Source organism: Vicugna pacos, chromosome 30 (genome assembly GCF_048564905.1).
Source record: "Vicugna pacos chromosome 30, VicPac4, whole genome shotgun sequence".
In the NCBI taxonomy this organism is placed as follows: domain Eukaryota; kingdom Metazoa; phylum Chordata; class Mammalia; order Artiodactyla; family Camelidae; genus Vicugna; species Vicugna pacos.
The window spans coordinates 3384011-3411044 of NC_133016.1; the positions used below are offsets into that span (position 1 = coordinate 3384011).

Below are 27034 nucleotides of genomic sequence, written 5' to 3' on the forward strand. Positions count from 1 at the left end.
CATCCGCTTACATGTGCTCATTAACTGGCTGCTGTATCTTTCACTAAGTCCACTAAGTGTGGGGACCAGGAGAGCAGGCTGAAGACGTGTGACTCAGTTCACCCTGGGAGAGGGTGTGTGCCGCCTGTTGGGAATGGACCTCAGGCTGGGGAGAGCTGTTGTCTCGTGAACAACATCAGGAAGTCACTTTCTTATGCCCACAGAACTGTGTCTCTTGTCAAGCCCATGAGTTCGTCATGCCCCACGGTGACACTGAGCTGACACTGATGTGGGGGGGATACTGCGGCAGAGTGGACAGGCAAAAGGAGGTGGGCGACAGTAACCGCCTCCAGGCTTGGTCGGGGGTCACATGTGCCTGCTGTGCTGGGAGTGCAGCCCATGGCCCTTCTGCGGTGAAGACCTTGGGAGTGTCCATTTCTCCCTGTTTCTTTGAGGGCCTGCTGTTCACTGAGCTTCGCACAGATGTGTCAGAAACTGGTCAGGACACAAAGTACATCCAGCCTGCTTTCCCCTTTTTCCGTCGTCTTCAGGAAGTGTTAAATAAATGTCATTAACACTCCCTCCCCTGGTGGAAGTCTCTGGTGGGCTAAGACTTCAAGTGACAGCAGTGGACACTTACTGAACGCTGGTTGACATTCAGTATGTACTTGATAGAATGCTAAATGCTCTTGGTGTGTAAAACCCTCCTTTGCATTTTTACTTTTAATTCTGAAAACAGTCCTTTTAGGTGGGTGGTGATGGTGGTATTCACCTTTTTAAAGGTAAGAAAAAAGTCACTTGGGAGGTTCAGTAGCTTGCTCAAGTCCCACAGCCGGCGAGGACCCGAGCTAAGACTGAACGCGGGGCCAGGACCCCCAGCCTCAGCGCTTCTGCTAACTCTGTGACTAGGGCACGGGCCCCAAGCCAGCTAGTACGGCTTCAAAAGAAAACAGGCATCCAGTCGGTACACGGCTGCTGTTATTTGCTTTGAGAACCTCCCCCTCCCCCTCTGTATCTGGAGTTCTCTGCAGGAACCAGGGAGAAAGCAAAGGGAAATCGTGAACGAATAAGAGGAAAACCTCTGGAATGTCAAAGGGCAGAAATGTGCCTTTCTTTCCATCTGCTGTCATTTTACTGTGTCACGTCCTGGAAGGTGAAGGAAATAGCTATTCCACTTGCCCCTGGGGAAGTTCATACGCTGAGAGCATTCTGGAGGAGTCTTCAAGGATGCCCCTTGTTCCTAACACAGATGGCATCTGGATGCTCTTTAAGAATCTGCGTTGTTTTGGTCAAAGATGAGATTGTTGGGCACGTGTGAAGGGGTTACATGTTGCTTCTGAAAGGCCTGTTGAATAACTGGGCTGGAAGGGCTTGCTCTGAGTGGAAATCTGATGAGGTTACTGCTCTGATAAAATCCCTCCATGGGTTCAGCTGATCCTCTGCCCCCCCCCCTCCCACCCCCTCGCTGATGCGGTCCTGACCTCTGAGTTGTGGGCGGTACTTTGTTTCCTAGGGTGTTCCCTTGGCTGCCAGTGTCCCCATCCCACTTACAATGGCTTCTGGGGGAATGGGGGGTCCTTGGAAAAGGCCTCTTTCTCCTCCCTTCACGCTGCTGTTTCATGTTCACCTTCCTTTCTTATTGCAGTAGTTGTTAGACTATCTTTCTCTTCAGAGCATCTGTCCTCACAGTCTTCAGAATTTCACTGATTCCATCACATGGGTTGTTCCTTTGAGTTCTTGGCTTAGGTAATGTATATTGTTATCATTAAATATAAGTTCTAGAAGAACATAAAAACTTCATTTTGTAGAAACAGACTGTCATTTCTCTGCTTAGTTCCTTTCCATGGCTTCCCATTACACTTAGAATGAGAGGCCATCTCTCCATCCTGGTTTAATAAACTGCATGATCTGGCCTCTTTTTCCCTCTCCCACCTCAGCTGGCAGCCCTATCCCCTCGCCCTCCATACCGAGTCACTTGGGGCCTTTCTGTCTTTCAAACAAGTTAGTGAAAACGTGATCCACATAAGAAAAAACGGATAAATTGGACTTCATGAAAATTAAAAACTTTCATTCTTTAAAAGACCCTGTTAAGGAAATGAAATGACAGAGCCACTGACTGCGAGAGAGCTTTCTCTAATCTTATATCTGACAAAGGACTTCTATCTAGAATATGTAAAAAAATCTCTAACTTCAGCAATAAGGAACTAATCCAAACAGAAAAAGGGAAAAAGATTTGAACAGCAGTTTCCTCCAAGAAGATATATAGATGCAAGTAAGCACATGAGAAGATATCCAACATTATTAGCCACTAGGAAAATGCAAATTAAAACCACAGTGAGGTACTGCAACACACCTGTTAGAATGACTACGATTAAAAAAAAGTACGGGTACCCCAAATGCTGGATGTGGTGATACTGAATCGGTCATGTGTTGCTGGTGAGAATGCAGAATGGTACGGACACTCTGGAAATCAACCTGTCCATTAAAAAAGCTAACCATACACTTACTGCATGACCCACCAGCAGCACTCCTTGGCATTTGTACTACAGAAATGAGAGCTTATGTCCACATGAAAGACTATGCAAATTCCAGCAATGCTGGTACAGAGAGAACACTCAATATTGATTGAATGAATAATTAAACGTGTGTAAGTGTTAAGTATCTAAGCTGATGGAGAATGGCTGTTGGGCTAGCAGCTTTATTTGTAATATGGCCCCAAGCTGGAAACAACTCCCATGTTATTCAGAGGACCAGTGGTTAGACTAGTATGTGAACAGAGTGGAATGTGACTCAGAAGTGAAAATGGAACAAAGTGACCTGAATGGGTGTCAAACGTATTACCCAAGATGAAAAAAGAGTTTCAAAGGATTGCACACAATGTGATTCCATTTCTGTGACATTCTCAGAATGACAAGATTACAGAGGCGAAGAACAGATGAGTGGTGACCGGGGAGAGAGGAAAAGGGAGGGTGACTGCAAAGGGCGGCAGGGGGAGCTCCTTTGTGATGACAGAACGGTCCGGTCCTGCGTTATGTGAATTGACACGTGGGAAAGCGCCACAGACCAGGACACAAAGATAGCAAACACACACACAGGTGTGCAAAGTCATTTCTCTGAGTGAACCGTATTGTGCCAAGATATTTGCTGGTTCTGATGATGCACTAGTTACGGAAGGTGTGTAGTGTCCATTGGGGGAATCTGAGTGATGGGCACATGGTACCTCTCTGGAGCTATTTTCAATATAAAGAATCAAAACCTTCATTGGTTCCCTCTCTTTCATGGCTAAAGCCAAGTGTGTAAGACGGCTACAAGGCCCTGTGTCACTTGGCGCCTAGCTCCAGCTGATACCGCATCCCTACTGCCTTCTGGCACGTCCTGCTTCAGGCATGCTGATGCCCTTGCTCTTCTACAAACATGCCAGGAATCCTCCCAGCACAAGCCCTTTGCGCTGAAGGTAATCCCCCAGATACCGGCATGTTCACTCCTTCACCTTCGCAATGAGGCCTCTCCTGTCCCCCCCACTCTCCTGACCCCATCACCCTGCCCTGGTTTTTCTTTTTCCCGTAGCACGTATCACCTTCTAACATACCATATAACCTGCTTATCATGTTTATTGCTCATCTGTCCCCCTCCGCTAGAATGTGTGCTCTGTGAGTGCAGGAGTTTTCTTCTGCTTTATTCTCAAGGATGTCCCAGCAACTAGATCAGTGCTGGCTCATAGAAAAGGCTCAACAGTTAGTTATTTATTGAACGAATAAGTAAAAGTTTGTAGTGTAAAATTAGAAAATCAATGCAGAATGGCTGTGGTGCCAGCTTGAATAATTTCCTGACAGCTTGTTTTATTTCTCTCTTGCCTCCAGTTGCCTGTTTCAGCCCTTTCTAAAATTTTTAACGCTAGACAGAAAAGGGAAAATATACTTAATAATTTGGTATTGAGGGAGAAAAAAAGAAAAGACAAGACTGGTTCCACCCTCAGTCCTCCTGTCCTTTCCCCTCTAGTCTGTCCTGTCCTCTCATGGCCATTCTAACTCAGGATGCACACTGGAGAGTAGAGAGAGGAGTAGCCCATCTTAGACCATAACCCATCTGCCACTGGCCCTCGATTTTCGGGCTTTGCTCGTTCTTATGAGGAGCATTGGGTTAGGCTGGGTCGCAAGGTAAGCGGTGTGTATTCCAGCTCCTTTCTTGGCCTCAGTGTCCCTGCTCTCGTCCCTCGGAGGCAGGCCTGCCCCTGCCCCTTTCCTCTACCCCCAGGTCATTACCTCAGAATTGCACACTTCTATTCCCTCCAGAGATCAGAAGAGTAATTATGTCTTCAGGTTACTCGTTTTATTTTACCTAATGAGGCAAGTTTAGTAATGGTAGAGTTAGAAATACTGGTCAGCAAAAACTGACTAAATGCAAAATTACCTTTGATTGTTCATGGTATATTTTAGGCCACACATTCACTGTCTCAGTTCTGAAAGTAACCAAGCAGAATTTTGCTTTTCTTTTTTTCAAGGACAGAAAATTATAACAGCATTCTGCAAGAGCATTACGAGCTTACAGCTGCATTACTTATCCACTCTCATCCTAATGACCTTTAAGAATTATTTCACAAGGAAAATGCTCTTTGCCCTCACAATATGTTGTTTCTGTTACCTCTTGTCATTTGGTTCTGTGGCTTAGTAACATCAAGCCAGTTGATTTAATCCACAGAAATCTCTTGAAGATGAAGGGCAGGAAAGAAGGGATCACTTGGGGCTTGGGGTTTGGTGCTGGACTTGGCCTCAGCAGTTTACAGGGTCAGGTGCTGTGTGAGGTTCTGTGCAAGGTTCTTTCTGGCAATATTGAATGGGGGTGGTGAAGAAAGGGAACTAAACTGGTATTACTTGAACGCCTATTACATGCCATTCTACTAATTATGTCATTTAGTCTTCTCTGCAGTTTAAAATGGCAGAGGTGTTTAAGATGGGGAAATGGAAGCTCAGGAAGATCTGGAACCTTCTTGGGTCACTCTGCGAAGACGTGGCAAAGCTGACCTTGAATTCAGGTGCCTCTGCTTCCAAACCTGAGGTTTTTCCTTAACACAGTACCATCTGGATATAGAAGCCCTGACGACTGGAGAACAAACCATTATAAAGGTGAAGGGGCTTGTAGCCAAATACGTGACTACTGAGGGTTCTAATTTAACATTTTGACAAATGATGTGGGAAAGGGTTATTTATAAAGTAATTGGAAGGTGGCATGTGCTTAATTCTCCTTTCTAATTGCCTTCCCCAATTCAATAACAAAAACAAATGAGAAAAACTATCAGACACTGCATTTTTATTTCCATGAAACCTGGGTATTCACAGTGCCTGCAGTACTGCCTGGGTGCCATTGTGTTTCTGTCTCTGGACCTTTTTGTTGTGCATTTTCTTTGCATAGAACATCCCCTCACCCCTTTTCGCCTGTTGAGCAGCCACTGAACCTTTCACACAGGAGTCTAGTCATCCCCTCCTTAGGGACCCCTCCCTGGCCCCTTGTCACCTCTGGCTCCCAGGATGCTCATCCCTCCCTCTGTTGTGCCATGGCTCTGCCCCTGGTGCTTACTGTGTTTAGCTCCTACTTGTCTGCATGTCACTGGACTGTGACACTCTGGGGGAAGGGGCCATGACTTATGCATCTTGGAAACACAGAGCTTGCCTTAGCACTGGGCAGATGTGTGGGTGGGTGGGTGGGTCTCATGAGCCAGCTGGAGGAGTGCACAGATGGCCTGATTTTACATTTCATCCATCGTCTTCAGAGTGAACAGGGAGAAGTGGTTCAGTTGGTGCCCGTGAGCCTCTGGCCCCTGAGCTTTGAGGGTTCAGTGAGAAGGTGCACAGAAAACCCCAGGGCAGGGCAGAAACTGGTGTCAGCTCCTTCACTGAATCCACCTAGAGGCAGGGCAGGAAGAGGTCTGAGGAACCCAACCAGCTTCAAGGCCATCACCCTTGGCCTTCTCAGAAAAACAGCATCTACAAGTGATAGGAAACATTCGGCTATCTAGTTCACATTCGACTTATCTTGTTATTTTTTTCTAAATCTTACGTAAACTGTTCATGCTCCAAGCAATGGCTTTCATTTTTGGCTTAACTACTGAAGATACTCTCTTTAAATAAAGTTTTTGCCTAGTCATTGTCTGTGGACAGTGTTTGTGCTACCTTTTTGGCAGTGGTAAGTGTTTGGATTGAAAGATCCTATTTAAAACTCCAGAACTGGTGGACTTCGGGTCCACATAATATTACGTTTAATTACAAGGAGTTTTTCTATTGTTATCATATCATGTTATTTGTTTTTGCTCAGTTAAGCAAGCCCTTGGAGGGGATGACTTTGACCTGACGTGGCCTCATACTGCAGTGTAGTTCTGTATACCCTTCTGGGTTATTTTATAGGGACAGCCTTGTAGACAGACAGAGTCCTGAGATAGAAACGTGGGTGTCCTCTGGATCTTCCTGAGCTGGTAAGGCCCAGGAACGCAGGGCAAATGACAACATTTCTTGGGGTCTAGAAGTGACAGAGATTTCCTCACAAAGTCCCAAAAGGGAGATATACGAAGAAACTTTAAGGCATCTTATCTAAAGTCACTTTGCACAGAAACATGAAAATGGCCGTTTGCATGTTTGAAACAGAAAAAAGGGCGGGGAGATTGAACTATACCTCAAAGCCCGGTGTTCTGGTCCTGCTCCTCCATGAACTGGCAGTGTGACATTGGGCTTAGCATCTCGGGGCCCAAGTTTCTCCACCTGTGAATTTAAGGCTGTTGGGTCTCTGAAGTTTTTTTTAAACTCTGAACTTTTGTGATTTAAACCTTCAGCCTCCCCTTTTGAGTTAAGATCTCCTGACTTATGCTTTTGATGCTGTGTTCACACATGAGGTAGAGGATGGCCAGACTTTCAGGAAGCTGAGAGTGGCTTATTATGGCTGGAACCTTTGCGGGGGAGGGTATAGCTCAGTGGTAGAGTGCGTGCCTAGCATGCACAAGGGCCTGGGTTCAATCCCCAGTACCTCCACTAAAACAAAAAAGCAAAAAATCACCTAATTACCTCCCCCCCAAAATAATTTAAAAAAATTTTTTTTAAGTCCTTAAAGAAATAAAAAGTTGAAAAAAATTCTAAAAATAAGGCTGGAGCCTGTGGACAGGTAGAGGGGAAGTGAGGGGTTTGGAGGGGCCATGCTGTGCTGCCCACTGTCAGATCCCCCACGCCAGTGTGGTGTTCAGTGTATCTGGACTTTGAGCCTCTCTGTTCTAACGATGACAGGCTTACCCAGCATTTTGTCATGTCAGTCTGCTCTTTGGGGACCCGTAGTGGGCCTTGTTATCTTCCACTTCACCCTAGCTCTCAAGGCCCTACATAATTTGGGCCACTCTAACCATCCAGCCTTTATTAGGGTTCTCCAGAGAAACAGAACCTATAGGAGACACTCACACGCACTTCATATATATGAAAAGATTCATTGTAAGCAGTTGGCTCTCAGGATTATGGAGGCTGAGAAGTCCCCCCAGTCTGTCATCTGCAAGCTGGAGACCCAGGAAAGCTGGTGGAGTAGTTGTCTGAGTCTGAAGGCCTGAGAACCAGAGGAGCCAGTGACATAAATCCCAGTCTGAGGGCAGGAGAAGAGATGAGATGTCCCAGCTCAAGTAGTGAAACGGAGAAACAGGTGAATTCCTCCTTCCTCCACCTTTTATTCTGTTCCCGCCCTGGATGGATTGGATGGTGCCCACCCATCTACTCTGCTGAGTCCACTGATTCGAATGCTAATCTCTTCCAGAAGCGTCCTCCTAGACACACCCGGAGATAATGTCTCACCTGGGCATCCCTGGACCCGAGTCGAGCTGACACGTAAAATGAGCCATCACACAGCCTCTGCTGTTTTGCTTTATTCACACTTATCTCTTCACTCACCCCAAGCCGTGCATATGTCAGCCAGTAAGCCTTCATTCCGGCTCATATTCCCTTGAGCTTATTCCTCCTTATCTACTCTGCTTATTCAAATTCCAACTCGACTAAAGCAGCCTAGACTACTTTCTTAAAAAAGCTTCTACTTTTCTAGACATCTACTCAGTTCAGTCAACAGTTAAGATGGTCCCTTAATTGTAATGTCTGCGGAAAGCATTGTCCTAATTTGGTTTTAAGTTTCTTGACACTCGGAGCTATGTTTATCCATGTCTTTTATGTGTTCAGGACTTTAGAACAGTGCCTACCACCTGGTACTTTTTTTGACAAAATGATTCATGTAGTAATTAGAGTTAATCTCAGGAGAACCCCCAAATAACTGTACTTGAACAGATTAGAAGTTTATTCATATGTCATGAAGAAATGGGCTCTGCGATCCAGGTCTAGTGTGTTAGCTGTGTTCCGTCAGGCCCTCACCTCTATGCTACCCTTCCAGCTCACTTCCCACCCATCCCCAGGGTCTGGCCCTCACCTCTATGTTCAAAGGCAGCATTCCCATTCTAGCAGCAAGATGAAGGAGGGGATGAAGAGCAAGGAAAAAAGGGCACTCCACTCTGAAGGGAAGACGTCTGGAAGGTTCTCCTGACACTTCAGCTCATTTCATTAGCCAGAATTTAATCACATGGCATACCCAGCTGCGGGGGCATCTGGGAAAATCTCTGTTCTAAATTTCCCAGCTAAAAGTTTGTGTTGGGGGCAGGGGGTGTCAAATGGAATTTGAGGATGAACATTCTAGCAGTGGTGTATAAGATGGTTAAGAATGGGCTGAGGGACTGGAGCTATGCACTTGATCAGATGCACTCCTGGTTTTAGTTACAAGAATGTAAGGCTTTCCTTTCACAGAACAAAACCTTCTAACCTCTGATTTTGAAATTTTATAACTTGTCTTTCCAAAGCTGCTTAAATGTAGGAATTCCAGCCGTTAAATTAAAAGACTAAGCAAAACATACTGTTCTGTATCAAGCCTAAGAGTATCTCATTTATGAAATTATTTGTGTCAGGGAGGAATATAACTAGCAAAGATAATTTCAGAAAGATAATATATACCCATTTTATAATCCAAGAGACTATAAATGGCCATAAAAACAAACAGTAGGAGTGCAGAATGGGCCTGGAGGGTATTTTCACTTGATTATCAGTTTCTGAATTAATAGTAGTTGCAGGCTGTGAATTTGAATCTAGAGTGACTTTGACTTTACCCACAACATCTCTCTGATTAAGATTATGACCTTCATATTGAGAATTTATTTATTGGAAATAATATGTATCAGGGGTGGCATCTGTTTATCTTTTTTTTTTCATTTCTTTTCTACTGAGTTTTTTTTTACATTTTTTATTGAGTAATAGTTATTTTACAATGTTGTGTCAAATTCTAGTGTACAGCACAATTTTTCAGTCATACATGAACCCGTATATATTCATTGTCACTTTTTTTTCTCTGTGAGCTACCATAAGATCTTGTATATATTTCCCTGTGCTATACAGTATAATCTTGTTTATCTATTCTACATTTTAAAATCCCAGTCTGTCCCTTCCCACCCCCCCTCTTGGCAACCACAAGTTTGTATTCTATGTCTATGAGTCTGTTTCTGTTTTGTATTTATATTTTGTTTGTTTTCTTTCTTTCTTTCTTTCTTTCTTTCTTTCTTTCTTTCTTTCTTTCTTTCTTTCTTTCTTTCTTTCTTTCTTTCTTTCTTTCTTTCTTTTTAGATTCCTTATATAAGCGATCTCATATGGTATTTTTCTTTCTCTTTCTGGCTTACTTCACTTAGAATGACATTCTCCAGGAACATCCATGTTGCTGCAAATGGCATTATGTTGTTGTTTTTATGGCTGAATAGTATTCCATTGTATAAATATACCACCTCTTCTTTATTTAGTCATCTGTTGATGGACATCTAGGCTGCTTCCATGTCTTGGTTATTGTAAATAGTGCTGCTATGATTTTGGGGTTCAGTTGTCATTTTGAAGTAGGGTTCCTTCTGGATATATTCCCAGAAGTGGGATTCCTGGGTCATATGGTAAGTCTATTCCTAGTATTTTGAGGAATCTCCATACTGTTTTCCACAGTGGTTTTCCTTGCTTCCCTCTCCCACTCTTAATGACTTAGATGTCTTCTTTTACAATTTTGTGTTTATTCTTTTTGTAATTCATGGCAGCTATCTCCTTTCCAGTTATGAGTTTTTCATTTTTGTAGCATCCTGCTTCTTTTCTATTTAGAGTAGACCTGTGAATATTTCTTTTAGCATGGGTTTAGTGTTGCTAAACTCTTTTAGTTTTTGCTTGTCTGTGAAATTCTTTGTCTCTTCTTCTATTCTAAAGGATAGCCTTGCTGGATAGAGTATCTTAGGCTGCATCTTTTTTTCATTCAGGACTTTGAATATATCTTGCCACTCCCTTCTGGCCTGTAGTGTTTGTGTAGAGAAATCAGCTGAGGGCCTTATGGGGGGTTCCCTTGTAACTCACTCTTTGTTTTTCTCTTGCTGCCTTTAGGATCATTTCTTTATCCTTGACTCTGGCCATCCTGATTATGATATGTCTTGGTGTGAGTCTGTCTGGGTTCTTCCTGTTTGGGACCCTCTGAGCCTCCTGTACTTGGATATCTGATTCCTTTAGGTTTGGGAAGTTTTCAGTCATGATTTCTTCCAATACCTTTTCAATCCCCTTTGTTCTTTCTTCCCCCTGTTTATCTTTTTTTATCTTGCCAGTTTTTATGTATCCATTTTTTGTGTATTATTACTACTATTTATTATTTAATATACTATTAACACTGAAGTAGAATTTTCCTATAATGAAAAAAAATCCTTCATCCTATGGAATCACTAATAATGTGTTTATTCCTTTATTTAGCATTTCCCTTGGCCTCATTGTAAAAAGGATTTGAAGCATCACTCTTCTTATGTTGATTTTAGAATTCTCGGCCTTTTAGCATACGAAAGTGATCCAAGACCTTGCCTTCTTCATTGACTGTGCTTATTCTGTACCCGACCCCTGATGTATTTGCACTGGTAAAGCACCTTCTGCTGTTTTACTCTGATATTCTTTTTGTTTTTTTTTTTCTTCCTGTGTATAGGAAATTAGACTCTTATTTTTGTTGGAAAGAAGTTACATGTTGTGTGTGGTCTCTCTCACTACTAGGTATCACTGCAGTGGAGAATATTTGGTGGTTAGAGGATAAGGTGCAATGAGAAGACCTTCTAGAGACTGACCTTTGCCTCTTGAATAGTGTGGTGTGGCAACTGATGGACCACAAGAGCATTGCCCATCGGGTTTGGGTCATGCCTTTCTTTGCAATGACCTAGGAGATAAACCATTGAGCTCCATAGCTTTAAATGGGCCATGTGTCTTCTTGGTGAGATTCTTGGAACTGTGGTTGTGAATAACGCTTATCATAAGGTCTCAAAGGGGAGGCTCTGAATATGAGGTTAACCCTGATAGCCTTGCTATCTCTCCTGAAGGAAGCAATCCTAAGAGCACTTGAGCTCCACCTGCACTGCATGTTTATTCAGATTAAAGCAAATTCTTACCAGTAGGTCACATTTGGAAAGAGAAGGGTGGGTGGGATCATGGCTAGGCCAGCTTTGTAAACCAAGACTAACATGTTCGTCATTGGTTTTAAGTGTGTGGAGTTTTCATAGCAGGTAGCTCATCAGTGTTTACCTGAAAACACTGGCATTAATAGTAGGCACTATTAATTAAAGATGAAGTGAGAACCTGAGCTTCTTTCTGTTTGTTAGCATTGACCGAAGGACTAAATATTGCTTAATTCATTGTGGATATTTGGAGCCCAATGAAGACGAATTTATCGTTTGTATTATTTTCTTCCTTTTTGAGCTCTTACATTTTTTTAAAAACAGGATACACCTTTGAGTATTGTGATCATTAAGTACCACACAGGCTCTGTGAGTTTCATTAATTGGGGTGACCCCTTGCTAGGGGAGGGTGACCTCCTTCTTCCTATCAGTCATGATTGGTATATTGAGGGTTTCTTTGTTGCCTGTCCTCCAGCTGAAATGATCTGTCCTTTCCTTGAATTTTGATATTCATTTAGCACTTTTCTTTTTCTGCCATATTTGTATTCCTCTCATTTTTGTATGTTTTTGGCAGACCCTTGACTTTGACAAATCCTCAAATTCACAAGCACAGTTATAACTGTGCTCCCTACATTAAATAAAGTATAACTGAAAAGCCTAAGACACCACTTCAAACCTTTAATGATTGTAAAAGGAGGACTAAAGTCATGAAACAATTTATATTAAGTTAATGTAAACCAAAGTAAACTAGTGTATGCCACGCAGGCATTTATTGCGTTGTCATGTTACGGGTGAGAACTTATTCTCACCTTGTGATGCCCTGGGGTTGATAAAATGGTAAAACAGGTCAGGCTTGATCCTAAAACCTGCCACAGAAAGGAGTCATTTGATCTGCAGCCATCTTCAGCTTTCATGGGAGCCTCTCCTTGGATGAATCAATTGACAAAAGCTTTTTCTTCCAAGGCACTTTGGTTTGTGCTGAACTCTTTCTTGTTCTAACCAATGACCCTTGACTGTGGGTCTCCTCGCCTTGAGAGGAGGCTCTGCCAAAGCTGTGGGGTCACCTGACGCCACTGCTTCTTTTATCATCACACCACATAGAGAAGTGCTCCTTTCAACGTGTGAGCTCACCTTTATTCACACACACACACAAAATAAATGTTCATGTGTTTCACTGCAAATGAAATGCCTTTTCAGTTTTCATCTAGATTGTCTCTGTCTCTTGAAAAATGTGTTGCATATAGCTACACTTTCTAATCCAGTAGCTAGTAGACAAAAACGGCTAGTTAAATTTAAATAAATTAAATAAAATTCACGTTCTGTTTTTCAGCTCCATTTCAAGTGTTCAGTGGCCACTTGTCATTACTGGCTACCATGTTGGACAGTTTAAATATAGAAATATTTCCATCATTGCAAAAAGTTCTAGGACAGCACCGGTCTGGAGTACTCGCTAGAGCAGCGTTTGTGAAGGTGTCATGTTTTTGTTAGTTTCTATTCAGATAGGGCATTTGGTGGAATCGTTTACATCACAATTCTAAGCCATTTGTGAATTCACATCTTACTGGAAACCAAATTTCTAATGTCTGGCAGCAAAACTGTACTTCCTGGTTTTCTTTTCACTTCTGTCACCAACAGGTGACTTTTTAAAGAGTCATTTGTCACAAGAAAATCGAAGCTTTTACCACAGTAGTAACAAAAGACGCTGCATGGTGAAGAAGCTGAGATCATCAAAGTACTCTGTGATATGAACGCTGGGGCAGCTGGGGCAGCACTCTCAGTAGCTCAGTGACCATTCACTCCTGCCTCTCAGGGAGAGTGGTTCAGATTCTTACTTTACTGGTGGTGTGTACTACTGTGTGTTTAGGACTTAGTGCTTCACTCATGAGTAGTCAAAACCATGAGGCTGTATCAGTGAAGGCCAAGGTCTTTTCTGCATTATTTCATTAATCTCAAATTAATCGTGTGCTTCTTCAGGATCCAGTCATGTTGATTTTTTTTCCTGTACTTTGCATGTCCCACACAATGCCTTGCACTTAGTAGACACTCAGTAAATATTTTGATTAAATGAATTAAACAGCAATTGAATGTGAAATTATATGGTTTCTGAATGGTGAGGACTATTATAGTTTAGGAGAAGGAGCAGGATGTGAACCGGAGTAGTTGGAATGAGAAAGTTGTCATCAGGCACTTAACTGGTTGTGTGTACTAGTTCTAAGACCAGTGTGTGATCATCTGTGCTTATCCCACTTCTCTGGCCCAGATTACTTAAAGCAGTTCTTTGCATCTGCCATGGGCCAGGCATTGAACTAGGTACTGGGCAACAGTGATGAGCAAGACAGACCAAAGTCTCTGTGCTCACGAATCTTACATATAAATCGATTTAAATAGAACTACAGGAGTGCTGAGTGCTGTGAAGGAAGAAGCAGGGAGAGGGTGGAGACCATGGTGTGGGGGCAGGGCGGGCTCTTCTGGACAGGTGGCTCAGCAAAGGGCTCTGAAAAGCTGACATTTGAGCAAAGTATAAATGAGAGGTTGGATGAAATCTTACCAAAGTTTGAGAGAAGAACATTCCAAGCAGAGGCAAGTGTGAGGGTGCGGAGATGGGGAACAAGTGTGACAGGTCTTCGGGCCTGTCAGAAGCCTGTGTGGCTAGGATTCACATGGAGCTCTTGTAGGAAGTGGGAAGACTTTGGATATTTGCAAGTGTGGGGGACCCATCACCTTCAGCCTGTCACTGAAGCATGTCTGTTTCGCTTTTCTCCTTTACCTGTTACCTCTCTTAATTCCGCTATGACCAGCTATCCTGGACTAAGCTAACATCTGAAAATCCTCCTGACATGGTGGGGTTGACTGTGGAAGGATTGACAGGAGGCAGGAGACCAGTTAAGGGATGGTTGTAGTTGTCCATGCAAGAGATGGTGGTGGTTTATTCTAAGGTGGTAGCCATGAAGTGGGGAGAGGTGGTTTGATTCTGCAGATTCTGGATATGTTTTGAGGGTAGCCACCTGGATTTGCTGATGGATCAGAGTGAAAAGGAATGAAGCTGGGCTTCTAGTTTTTGGCTGTAGCAACTGGATGCATGGTGGCAACATTCACTGAGGATGGAAAGACTCGGATGGAGCGTACTTGGAGGGAAACTAAAACATTCGATTTTGGTTACGTTTCGTTCGGGTTGTGCATTAGACATCAGGTGAACGGGTGAGTAGGCTGTTGCCTGTGGAAGGAGCCTGGAGTTCAGGCGAAGCCTGGCGAACTGCACTCATTATAGAGAACAGGTGGTATTCTGAGTCGGAGGCTAGGTAAGGTCATCAGGGGAGCTAGACAGTGGGAGAGCCCCCGAGGACTGGGTGCTGGGGTGCTCCTGTGTTGAGACTTGGAGAAGATCAGGAGTGGCCAGTAAGGCTGAAGGGAAACTAGGAGAGCCTGTTGTACTGGCAGCCATGTGAGGAAAGCACTTCAAGGAGAAGAGATCTACTCTGCCAGCGCTGCTGGAAGCATTGATGGCATGAGCGGTAGAAAGCCGGTTGTAATTCAGGACTTGGTAGCCAGCGTTACTGTTTGTACTGTAAGAATTTACCATGTCTTCCTGAAAGTGTCCTTAGGAATGGGTGGAGGTTGTGACAGTTAATGTCTTCTGAATTATGGACTATGCCAGTCTTTCATCTTTTAAAATATATTTCCTGTTTATTTTCCTGAAATAACCCTTAAATGCAAAAAGGTGCAAAAAGTGAAGGCTCTTTCTAGTTATTTTATTGATATTCCTTGGTTTGTATCTAGAGATTCTCACATGCTGCCAGTGCAAGGTGTATTGGGGGAACTTACAATAGTGAAGATTTCACAGAAGCGACAGGGAATTATTGGCTCACCAGATATGTGGACACAGTGTGTGGGAGGAACTGCTCCGGGAACTATCTATCCCCTAAACCTGGTCTCCTTCCAGCCCGTTCCCAGCAATTGGCACCATCGTCCATTCGATGCTGCAAGCCAGAAATCTGAGTCATCATGCTGTCTCATCTCCCTTCAATCACCTTCACGCCTACAGGATCCTGCTGAGCGCTCTATCTGACACCCGTCCACATGTCTTCATTTCCACGTTGCTAGCAGCCTATGGTGGGCTACCGTCATCTCTTGCCTGGATTACTGTACTGGCCTTAGCGAAGAGTCTTCCCAGATCCTCTCCTGCTCTTACAGCTATTGTCCACTCCGAAGACCAGGTTATAGTTTTAAAACTAAGTCTGATTTTGTCACCTTCCTTCTTGGATCCACCCAGTGGCTTCACAGGATAAAGGCTGGAGGAATCCTTGAAGGGGCTGTGAGCCCGTGCGCCTGCTCCGCCCTCCAGCCTGCCCTTTCTCCGCATTACACTCTTCACGGCACTGTGCTCTTTAGGGTCAGAATGTTGATGTTCACTTGCAGTTGTGCAGCCTTGGAGTATTTTTGTTGGATCCCTAGTGGATTGTAAATCCCCCAGGAGCCGTGACCTCCTTTGCTCACTATTGCATCTGGCATACCTTGGTGTCTGGCACATGGAGACACTTAGTAGGTGTGTTTGGAGTGAATTAACTTTAGCACATAGTAAGGCAAGTGGAAAATGGAATCTTCCTTCGGAAAAATGGGAGATTTTACGTTACAGGGACGGCTCTGGTGGGAATGGCTTATTTGGCCATTCCTGCCCCCAGCTCTGTCCTTGCTGCGTCCTCCTTACAGTCACTCCTGACGTTTTTCTCTCTCTTGGGCTCTACAGCTGTCTGCCTGCATATGGTGCGGTAAGTGGAGGTTCTGGCTAGTGGTGCTTTACTGGGACGGTTTTCTGGTACCAACTGCACCAGTTTGGCTCAGACTCTTTAGGAGGAGTTCACCTCTTCTTGTTACCTGTAATCTTGCCTCCCTCTGACTAGGCATTTTGGTCTTTTCTTTAATCTTTCAGAAAATCCTCAGATAATTTCACTTGCCTATTCTTCTACCACTTTCCTTTTTCAAGGCCTTGACTTTTTCTTTGGCTCCCCTAAATTCTATAACCTGCCCCGAAGATGGGAGTATGTGTCCTGTGAGAGTTTCTGGACAGACATAGCAGACATAGACCATCCCAAAGACTAAGATGGTGCCAACAGCAGCGTTCCCAGTTTCTTTGTCGCTTTTGAGTGCTGGCAGGTAAGGAAGAGCATTTCCTTTAGTCTTCAGATGTGATGGGTGCTTATTCAACTGCAGCATGAACTTGCTCACGAGATTTGAGAACAGTGACAGGGTAAATGGCTGAGTGCCACACCATCATGATTTAGAGTTGGTTTCCTTGATGTGTCTTTGTCTGTATCTCTCTCCCTGCACGTAACAAGCCAGTCCCATATTTCTTACTGTCTTATCAAGACTTCAATTATTTTGCTGCAAAAAATCAATTTTTAGGCTTTTTCTTACTAATTGTTTAAAAAATCCTTAGGGTAGGGCCAAAGTATTTTAGCATCAATTCGTTCATTCTATACTGTATTTTTTCTTAAACAGTGGTCATTGAAACCAAAATAACCTGAGATATTTCTCTCATTTTTTTTCCCTTAGAAAACTGCCTTATAAGTGGCTGAGGCCAGGTGTAAATCATAAATAGATACATACATGCATGCATACGTACATATAGACACATACTTTTTTGTTTCCTGTGCCTGATTAGAAATTAAGTTGAGAAGTTGTTTTTTGTTTTAGGTGAAGGCTGTTGTGTTACTTTCTATGAAGCAGAATGTTTATTTTCTCTGGTATAGGACTTTAAAGATCAAATTCTATATTTTAAAAACTTGTCTAATTTTATGATTGTTTATAAAAGGCCAATCTGTGTTTTTAACCTTGTTTGAAAATTTCCTTTGAAGATAGGCTGTAATTGGAAAATAATGATTTATTTTGGGAGATTTGTCTGTGATCACATGTTCTTAACAGGAACCGAAAGTTAAGGAACTCATGAGTGAAGCCACCCACACAGAAGGAGCGACAGTCTGTGAATCTGTGTAGGTTGTGGGTGCTGAGTAGGTTAGTCATTCTGTGTCTCCCACGTTGTCGTGTCTGTGCATCTCAGGCTGTGCCTGAGAATAAACAGACTGTTCGAGAATCAGCAAACCATGTTTGTCATTGCCACAGCCTTGGAGATGCACCAGGCAGCTTCAGGTGGGCTCTCACAGTGCACCTCCAGGGTGGCTTCCCGTGTTTAAGTGGACTCTAATATTCCGTGCCCCTAGTGGAAGACTTGCAAAGAAGTTTGGAAATGCCTACAGGATGTAACGTTATGTAGCCATGTAAAAAGTCGTATTGAGGAAAGATACCCAGTGACATTGGAAAATATTTAATAGAAGTGCTGGATAATATTGACTGGTTATTTTAACACATACAGTAACACATTTAGTCCTCAAAAACTGTAAGTGATAAGTACCATTGTTTTCCCAAGTTCTCACAGTAGTAGTAACCACTAGGCAATACTGACCCCAGACTATGTATTACAATCTGCTTTTCATCTAACAAAACCACATGCCTTAGGTAATGATCACAATTTTCTTTTAAAAATTAGTTACACGTTTACATACATGTATAACCAGCTTTCTCTAGATGGTAAGACTATGGATGATTTAGGTGATCTTTATGTTCTTTTTTGTGCTTTCCAATATTTATGGATAACTTTTGCAAATAGTAGAGAAAAAAATAAGTAGATTCCTTTAGTGCTAGGTATGTTTAAACAAGGTAGAAGGAGAAACGGGTTTCAAAACAGAATACTTGTTCACTCTTCTGTAGTCTTATGTGCCTCTGTGTACTCCATTAACGGAGATATCAAGCTTGCAGTCAGTTATTAGGGGAGAATTGTTTTGTTCCGTTACTGGACACTTGTAGGTGATTTGCTCAAGGACAGGGTGAATTTGACCTAAGACGAGGTTTTTTTTTTCCGCCTACAAAAGTATTTAGGATGATATAAGCAAGCACTTACTTTCTTTTTACTTGTCTGAGAACCCCTTCCCTTGCCTCAGTCTCTAAACATCTTCATCTGTATCTGTGACTGGGCCGTGCTCATCAGTCCTCTGTCCCAGCATAGCGCATCCTTTGTTGCACCAATTAAAGCAGCTAAGAGCACTGGAATGCTTTAATTCCACAGGAGGCTCTTTCCACCCAACTCCCCCGTGTAGGATTGGATTCTTTCTTTGCCTCTGTTCCCTATCCATAACATGTCCTATGGCAGCATCTTGAGCAAGTCACTACCACACTTGTTTGCTTCACTTTCTCTTCCTACTGGAGAGTAAGTTCTGCAAAGGAACTCACCTGCCTGTCCAACAGGCTGGGTGCTGTTAAACTTGGCAGGCACACAGAGAGCTTTTCAAAGATGAATTATCACCTCAGGCATGATAAGTCCACACTTAGATGGAAGAAGTCAAAGGTCAAAGTATAAGACCCAATTAAAAATAGATTGGGTAAAGATTGAGAAAAGCTTTTACTGAGATTTTGAGAGCTTTATGAAAAAGCAAAGAGGACATTCCCAAAGGATTAAAAATGTGTGCCCTCTGCTTTTATTACCATGTGAATAACTAGGAAATGAGCATTTTACTTCTGGAGAAAGGGTCTTCTGAACTTTCAAGAAGGAAATTGAATACAAAAGAGTTGTTTTCACCTATGTTATGAGCGAGTTGTACTTCCACATTGTCATCTGTGACTTCTAAAGTAGCCTATTTGGTTCAGTAAACTGGCCATTTTCTCTTAACTCATTTGCCTAGAAAAATATTTTATTTTTTATCTATCTGTCCTCTGAACAGCATCCTGGTGGGGAAGAAGTCTTAAGGGAACAAGCTGGAGGTGATGCTACTGAAAACTTTGAGGATGTCGGGCACTCTACAGATGCTAGAGAATTGTCCAAAACATTTATCATTGGGGAGCTGCACCCGGTAAGCACCTTTGTGGGGCCTTGTTTCTCTTTAAGGCTATGGGTTGACCTTACTCAAATCTGTAGACTTGCATATTACAAAATTTTAAAAGGAGTAAAGCAAAAAACTTTAGAACACCATTTTTGTCATAAATACATTGACCAGAAATTTCTTTGCATCCTATGGTTGCATTTTTCACCCCCACACTTAGGATCTTCTCATCCCAGGGTCATGTCCTGGGGACAGGGCATCTCAGAGTCTGAAGTATCCCTGAGCAGCAGATCTTAGAAGGTAGAGATATAGACCCAGAATAGTTCTATTTTTAATTTTTTTTGACCAAAGTATTTTTCTTTAAAAAAAAAAACCCTTTCTAATTTTCTGTTTTCATTAGTGTGAGGATATTTTAATTCTAAAAAATGATTTAGAAAAAAAAATCAGCTGTGTTAAATGAAAAGGCTCTGACTCCTGTACAGCCCACACATGGTCCTCCTCATTCTTCTCACTCTCCCTCAGACCTTTGAGGACATCACCTTTGGTGCCAGTCTATGGACTGACTTTGGGAAAACACAAGCCTGTTTCAGCTTTTATGTAAACCCAGGGCTATAATAGGAGTTTAGAATCTTCTGTGGCATTTTCAAATGACCATTTATAACTTCACTTATCCACCAACCAGTTATCAAGGATAAAGCTGCAAAGTTGGAGAGAAGTAGTGGAATTCTCTGAGCATCCAAAGCAGATAGGTGGGTCCCTCCTAACTCCAGAGAGTGCATGGACCTCTCCTTTGAGCCAGTGAACACCTTTCTCCTTCCCCGGCTCGGGGCGCATTACCAGTGGCCAAACTGAAACGGTGGCGGTGCCGCCAGAAGTGGGCTCTCCGACAAGAAGGCAAATAGTCTTAACCCCGGTGAGCACACGAGAAACCATGAGAAAAAACAAAACACCGTACGAAACGTTTCATCGTGTACGATTGATGTTTCTTGTAATGACCGTGAATGCAGGAGAGCTTGAAGTAGGCTCTTTGTGGAAGGCCTGAAGGTAGGAAATCCATTTTAGAGCAGTTTCCTTTGAGTGGGGAGGTGGTTCTTGGTGGTAGGAGATGGTACTTTGAGAGAGTAAGCTTCCTTTATCTGGACAGTTTATTTGCCCACATATTTTCATCTTTATCTTTCTATTTCCCCAAAATGAAGTAATCAGACTATCAGAGAGGCTTACCCTTAAAATGTTCCATCCTGTCCTTATTCTTTCCATTCCAAAGCTTGTTGGGGTAGAGCAGGTGAGTTTTCAGGCTGTGACTACAGCATCTCTGCCTCACATGCCGACTGGGCTCACCTGTGGTCAGCCTCAAATGTACTTTATTTTGAATTGGCTCAGCTGGAAGTTTAAGTAGCTTATGACCCTCTAATTGGGAGACTGCAGGAATTCACTGAGGATGTCATACAGGTCACACACACACAAACCCCAAAGGGAATTTCAGAAGATAGAAGAGAAGAACCTGATTAGGTCTTAGCTGCTCCCTGAATTACAAATCAGAATCTAAGTCTAGTAAGTGTGTGTACAGATCAGTGTGCACATTTGACTATCACGGCTATTCTAAACTTTGGAACTCTAAATCGAAATACCTCTTGGCACTTAATCTGCTATTAATTTTTGCAGTCAAATGGATCAAACTGTGTGTTTAACAACCTAGATAGAACCTGAAGTGCTAATTACTAAACAGTAATTTTAAAAAAACTCAGTAAAAGCAGGCACTTTGGAAATGGTACCTTTGCAGATGTTTTTCCTTTCATGTAATGTGCCCTTTTTTTAAGTCCTGTTTCTCCTTTTTTTTTTTTTAATAGTCAGTTTACAATGTGTCAATTTCTGGTACAGCATAATGTTTCAGTCATACATTTACATACGTATATTCATTTCTATATTCTTTTTGTAGTAACCTATAATGTATCTTTTTTTTTTAATTGCAGGATGACAGATCAAAGATAACCAAGCCTCCGGTAAGTGTGGTCTTCTGCAGTACTTGTTGACTATAGTTAATCTTCACTGTATTTCATACCCATCAAACTGGAGGGCAAAGGTCATTTACTTACCTGAGTCCAGCACGGGTCTTTCTAGGTTAGATGAAGATGTAACCTGTTGGCTCAGAAAAATTTATTTGTTTAGACCCGTCATTATATTTCAGTAGGATAGTTTGCATGTTCTCTTCACAAGACTCTCAATACTTAAAATAATTTTTTCATCATAATTACCAACAGATGCCTTTTGAAGAGCTACTTTTTATAAATAGTACTGTGCTTCTAACTGAAAGATTTGACACAAGGCTTCTTTTCAGAGAACTGAAAATCTGAGCAGAGGTCTTAATACTTTGGCAGGGGGAGGGTATAGCTCAGCAGTAGAGTGTGTGCTTGGCATGCAGAAGGTCCTAGGTTCAATCTCCAGTACCTCCATTAAAAAACAAATAAACCTAATTAGCTTCTCCCTAAAAATAAAAAGATTTTTAAAATTAAATAATTAAACTTTTGAGGACACTAGCCATGTCTTCTCATCTCCATGGCTCTGGGACATAGTAGGTGTTCAATAAATATTTGTTGGTTGAATTTAATGCTAATTAAATAATAACTTTTTGGTGCATTTTTTCCTTAGGAAAGGAAAATCTAGTAATGGTAATTTTATGCCCCTGTGTCATTAGCTCTCCTCTCGGCTGACCAGCTCACTTAGACGACTGAGTCCCTTTTTGAGGCTACTTTCTGGACAACTGAAATTCTGCACAACATGAAGTTTTGCTTTTTCTCCAGTCTGTCAGGGAAGAAGTAATTTTTCCTGTTAGGTGTTCAGTATGTTAGTAATCTTGGTGCTTATCATTCAGCTTTGGTAAAGCAAGGATTTGGTTAGGCTCATTACATGAACTTAGAACTAATGTGGATCCAGCCGTGTCCCGAACCATGATTCCTGTCAGCAGAAAGCACCGACTGGGACTGAATCTCTCACATAACTGCTCTACCTCTGAAAGACAGCCCCTCTCCTCCTTTAGAACATATGTGACTGGGGTCGCTGGAGGAATGTGGGCCAAGAACCTGCTGTTTTCCTTAGAGGCCAGAAGCCATCCAATGAAAGAGCAAACATAACCACTTTTTAGACTTATCTTTCTTGTGCTTCTAGTTGATCAGAGGAAGAGAATGTCCTTCATTATTTCTTCTGTTGTGTCTGTATAACCACACCATCTGTCCCCAGGCTGATAAGTGTATGCTGTGGTCTGAATTTTTGAAATGTTGCCTGCTTAAAAGATCTAGTTGAATTGTGAAATAAGATGCACTGGAGATACTTAGCTTGAACCTGCCTAAAGGGAAACATGCCAAGTTGTCAAGTTAAGACATTTGTAGGCACAGATCATGCATGTTTAAATAAGCAAATATATATCTATCAATTTGCCTACGTGGAGAGTATCGGTGGTGGCAGTATCTTTCCATGTTTGCAGTTTTCAAAGCCTTGCTGTATAAGTGACTTGATTTGGTTCTTGTGATATCCCTGGGGATCCATGGTCCTTTCAGGGAACGTGAGACAGTGAAGCTCAACCCGATTCCAAGCCTTGACCTTGTCGAAGGCCACTGCAGAACCACACCGAGCACCCACTTCAGGCTCAGTGGTTGCAAGTCTCTCAAGCCTTTGTAGGCTCTAGCCTTTGCGTGGAAGGCATCACTGCCTCAGAAGTATTTTGGGGAAAGTTCTCCAATGAAGGAATGGGCTAAGTTAGATGAACTTATAGATGAGATGACTTTGACTTGCAAAAGCCTGGTGGTCTTTGCATGCCTATATAGAGAACTTACTATGTGATAATTTAATCGTTAACCTTTTTCTGCTTGAAATTGAACCCTCAAGGTCACGGAGTGAACAGGAGGCAGAGCCTGTAACAAAGACTGGAGTCTTCTCTCCCTGTTTATTGACATATTTGGTAGTTACATTCCAAAACCCACCCGAGGTCCAAGTGCTAAGTGGTAAATCAAATTTAACTCTGAAGCACCCCTGGATTAAGAGCCTATCAGGTAGTGAGCAGTCAGAAGTACATATGATCTGTTAAAGCTCAGCTCTCTGGGGGATAATTGTGCCTGGCGGTGATGACGTGCCCCCAGGGCATTAGTGCTCATGGTGACAGTGACAGTGGAGGAGGGCAGGCGAGCTGCTTTTCATATAGAATTATCCACATGTCTGGCGAAATGCATGTGCTCAGTATAACGAAATAACAGATCCACGTTTGCCTTCTGTTGACTCTTTCAGGCTTAACTTTCTAGTGTGACAGTAACATTTTACGTTGAATGAACTGTTGTATTTGTTTCAGAATTGATTGTGTCTTCCTTCTAATAAATAGTAATTTCTCATTGTCCAATTACTTCTAGTAATCCTTGTTAATTTTATTTATCTGTACAAAATTTGAAAACTAATCTTGCAGTGGTTACGAATACTTTTTGTAGTCTCTAAGATTTAATGTTGCTTAAAAAGATAATAAATGTGAAGTTTTCTTTTGAAATGACTATTTTTTTTCCCTCCTCCTGTGTCAGAAGTCTTAAAGGTCATGTTTCCAGGTTGGTGGGTCTCATAACTGCTTTGCTTGCCCCTCCCTGAAAGGTTTCTGCCTTTTCACGGGAGGGTCTTTAACGCGCCTTGCTGTGTGTAGCTTTGCCTCACTACAAACCGCTGATTGTTTTGCTACTGGTTTTTTATCTTGTGCTTTGGAAAACTGCAGAGAGAACTCTGCTTGTTTTTGGCTACCATCCTTTGAGGCACTAACACTTTTGCTGGTGTGGAGCTTCAGAAGAATGCTTCTTAACACGTTTTCAGGCCCAGAAAAGCTTCCATTCTCACTAGACCTTAGTTATCCCACTATCTGGGGAAGCAGACATCCTAGAGCCATCCATAGTTCACTTTCATGGTACTGACAGGAGGGACCTCAGTGCTGGGAAGTAAAACAAGCTGCAATCATGAAACACCCTGGCATTTGGAGGTTTCTTGGTGGGTGACAGTGTGAAGTAAGCCTCTGAGGCTTCCAGTGTCTTTCTGGAGCCTTCTTGCCATAGTTAAAGAAGGCCAGGAAAACTAGCCTAGAGTGTTACAATGTAAATGACACTTACTCTTTTCTTTTTGGCCAATATATCTTATAATCTGAGTACACTTACTTCGTATGGGGTTTAATAAAATAACTGATGTTTTGTTGAACGTTTCATTCATGCTTTCAAAGAATGGAACTGCTCTCTTTAAAGGTAATGATAGGTTCTGTGTATGTGTAAATGATACCTGTGTTCAGTTTCTACATTAAAGTATTTAGATGTCTATTGTGTGCAGAATATTTTAGGTAGCCTATTAATTTTTAACATTTTCTTTCAAATTATCTAGGTTATGTTCATAAATAATTTAAATATAGGTCATTCTTAAATTTTTTTCTTCTGAAAAAATGGTGAAATTTTGGGCATTTAGATGAAAAGACATTTATGATACAATTTTTCCTTTCAACGTTTTTTGAGGACTGCATTGAATAAGAAGTGAATTGAATAACCTATTGTGATCTTGTTTTAAAACAGGTTTTAGTCAATTTTATGTGTACTTGTATGTTCCCTTTAACTTACTGTTTCTCTTGGTTTCAGGAAACTCTTATTACTACTGTTGATTCTAATTCCAGGTATGTGGTAGTTTTCTTTCAAAGCATTATTGTGATTAGAAGGCTTCTAGAACAAGGGTTGGTCTGGGGACCTCTTCCCTCATCTGAGGAGCCTCTGATCCCAGGCTCCCACTGTGCCCCTCTAGCGGACACCCCCAGGGTCATCTCCACTAAGCACCCAGATGACACAGGGCCTTCCCTCCTGAACTGTCAGACAGCTCAGACCATGGACACTCTTCAGAACAACCACAGGTCTCACCCTCCAGCTGCATCTGCCTTAAGGAGCAGAACAGACCCACTCTCCTTTCCCCGCACGGCAGCCCTGTGACCTGGGCAGTCTTTTAATCTCCAGACGCAACATTCTGTTTTCTTCCTCACCAGATATGTGGTCAGTTTCTTAAATTGTCGTGATTGTATCTCCCTGAGCGTGGCTCAGTTTTCCCTTCCTCCGGTGGGCCCTAGAGTTGAACCCAGAAATCCAAGTGTGTAGCATGAATCTCTTGTTCTAGGGACTAGATTCATTTATTATAGTCCAAGATCATATTGACATTTTTGGCAGCTCTGTCATACTGACTTGTATTATTACCGTCATATGTATAAATAAACAAATATACATATATATGTATTTGGACCCAAGATCAAAGCCACACTCCTGCCTGCTCTGCTTCTCCCTCTTGGATACCACTGCCCCCGGCTGTCCGTGTCCTGGTGCTTCCCTTGCTTTTCACTCAAGTGTCTCCTTCTAAAATGGAAACTGAAAATCCACCAAGAAGAAATTTACACTTGTAGTCCTTTTGCAGTTAAAATCATTATATTGAACTTGGTCTTTGAATGGGTTGACATGTAAAGAGCATTAAAGGATAAAAAGTTTATGACGGAAAATCTATGTATATGTAGGTGTTACCTGTCTCTATTCAAATTCTAAAACCTACATATTAATTTGTTTTCCAAGAAATTATAGGTTCAAATCTATATTGAAGGTCTTCCTAGCTCTGCCCCTGATTTGATTCATAGTCTGTCATTTATAGTAGATCAGAAATTCTGTGCACCGGGACTGAACGAAGAGTAAATGAGGGATTTTTGTGACTTTACAGCTGTGGACCACAGATTAAGTAGTTTGGGCGTGCTGTTTCTTAACACTTTAAACCTGCCACACACGTGAGAAGATTAGATTTTCAAAACAGAATCACAGAGGGAAGAGCTGTGATGCTAGCAGGAACCTTAGTAATCATATGCCTCAAACTCCCAAATTTTATAGCTCAGGGACATGATTTGCCCTTGGCTGATAGAGCTTGCTGACGGCTCTCCCGAGATGAGAACCTTGATCTTCTGGTTCTCAGTTCAGTGCCATTTTTCAATTCTTAATTAATGGATGTAATTAGACTAAAACCTGTTAAGAATATTCACTTTTGTGAACTTGTGGTGCTTAACCCAGATCTGATGTCCTTTTGATAAGTCACTAGTCTTAGGTGGCGTCTGCTGTGGGGGTGATTCATAGCTTTGTGTAAGTGCACAGAAGTAGATGTAAGTGGACGGGTAAGTTGTTAGTTTTCTTACGAGGCTGGGGGCCAGAGCAGTTGCCAGTGTTCCCGGATGTGTGTTGTATGCATGTCACTTTCTACAGCTCAGAATTACTTTTCCCCCAGATAAGCTAGAGAGGTAATAAAAACGTGCCACGGTGGCCTTCATGGTAGGAGGAGCAAAAGTTTTGAGTCCCTGCTTCAAACGCCATGCAAGCGTCATTGCTGTCTCTTTCCAGCTGGTGGACCAATTGGGTGATCCCAGCCGCCTCGGCACTGGTTGTAGCCCTGATGTATCACCTCTACACATCGGAAGACTAAGCACATTCTCAGAAGCCGACGAAAGCAAAGATTGCTTTGGCCCCAGGAGAAAGAAGCCGCCGTTAACTGCTTTGACTGACAGAACCCTTCACCTGAAAATAATCTGAATACACCTGTTCTGCTTTCGCCTACATTAGACAAAAAACAAACCAAAAGGAACTGTTCTCCAATTTCTACTTTCGAAGTTTAAGAGTGTGCCTTT

At 42.4% G+C, this 27034-nt stretch overlaps 1 protein-coding gene across 1 annotated transcript in view; it reads left to right on the forward strand.

The window, feature by feature from the left end:
- Nucleotides 1–27016, forward strand: part of CYB5A (cytochrome b5 type A) — a 33490-nt gene extending 6474 nt beyond the window's left edge. The window contains exons 2-5 of the mRNA XM_072952123.1: nt 19243–19371; nt 21312–21341; nt 24978–25012; nt 26751–27016. Of these exons, the coding sequence (XP_072808224.1) occupies nt 19243–19371; nt 21312–21341; nt 24978–25012; nt 26751–26832 (276 nt within the window). The 3' untranslated portion in view covers nt 26833–27016. The remainder of the gene's footprint in view (nt 1–19242; nt 19372–21311; nt 21342–24977; nt 25013–26750) is intronic.
- The last annotated feature ends 18 nt before the right edge of the window (nt 27017–27034 follow it).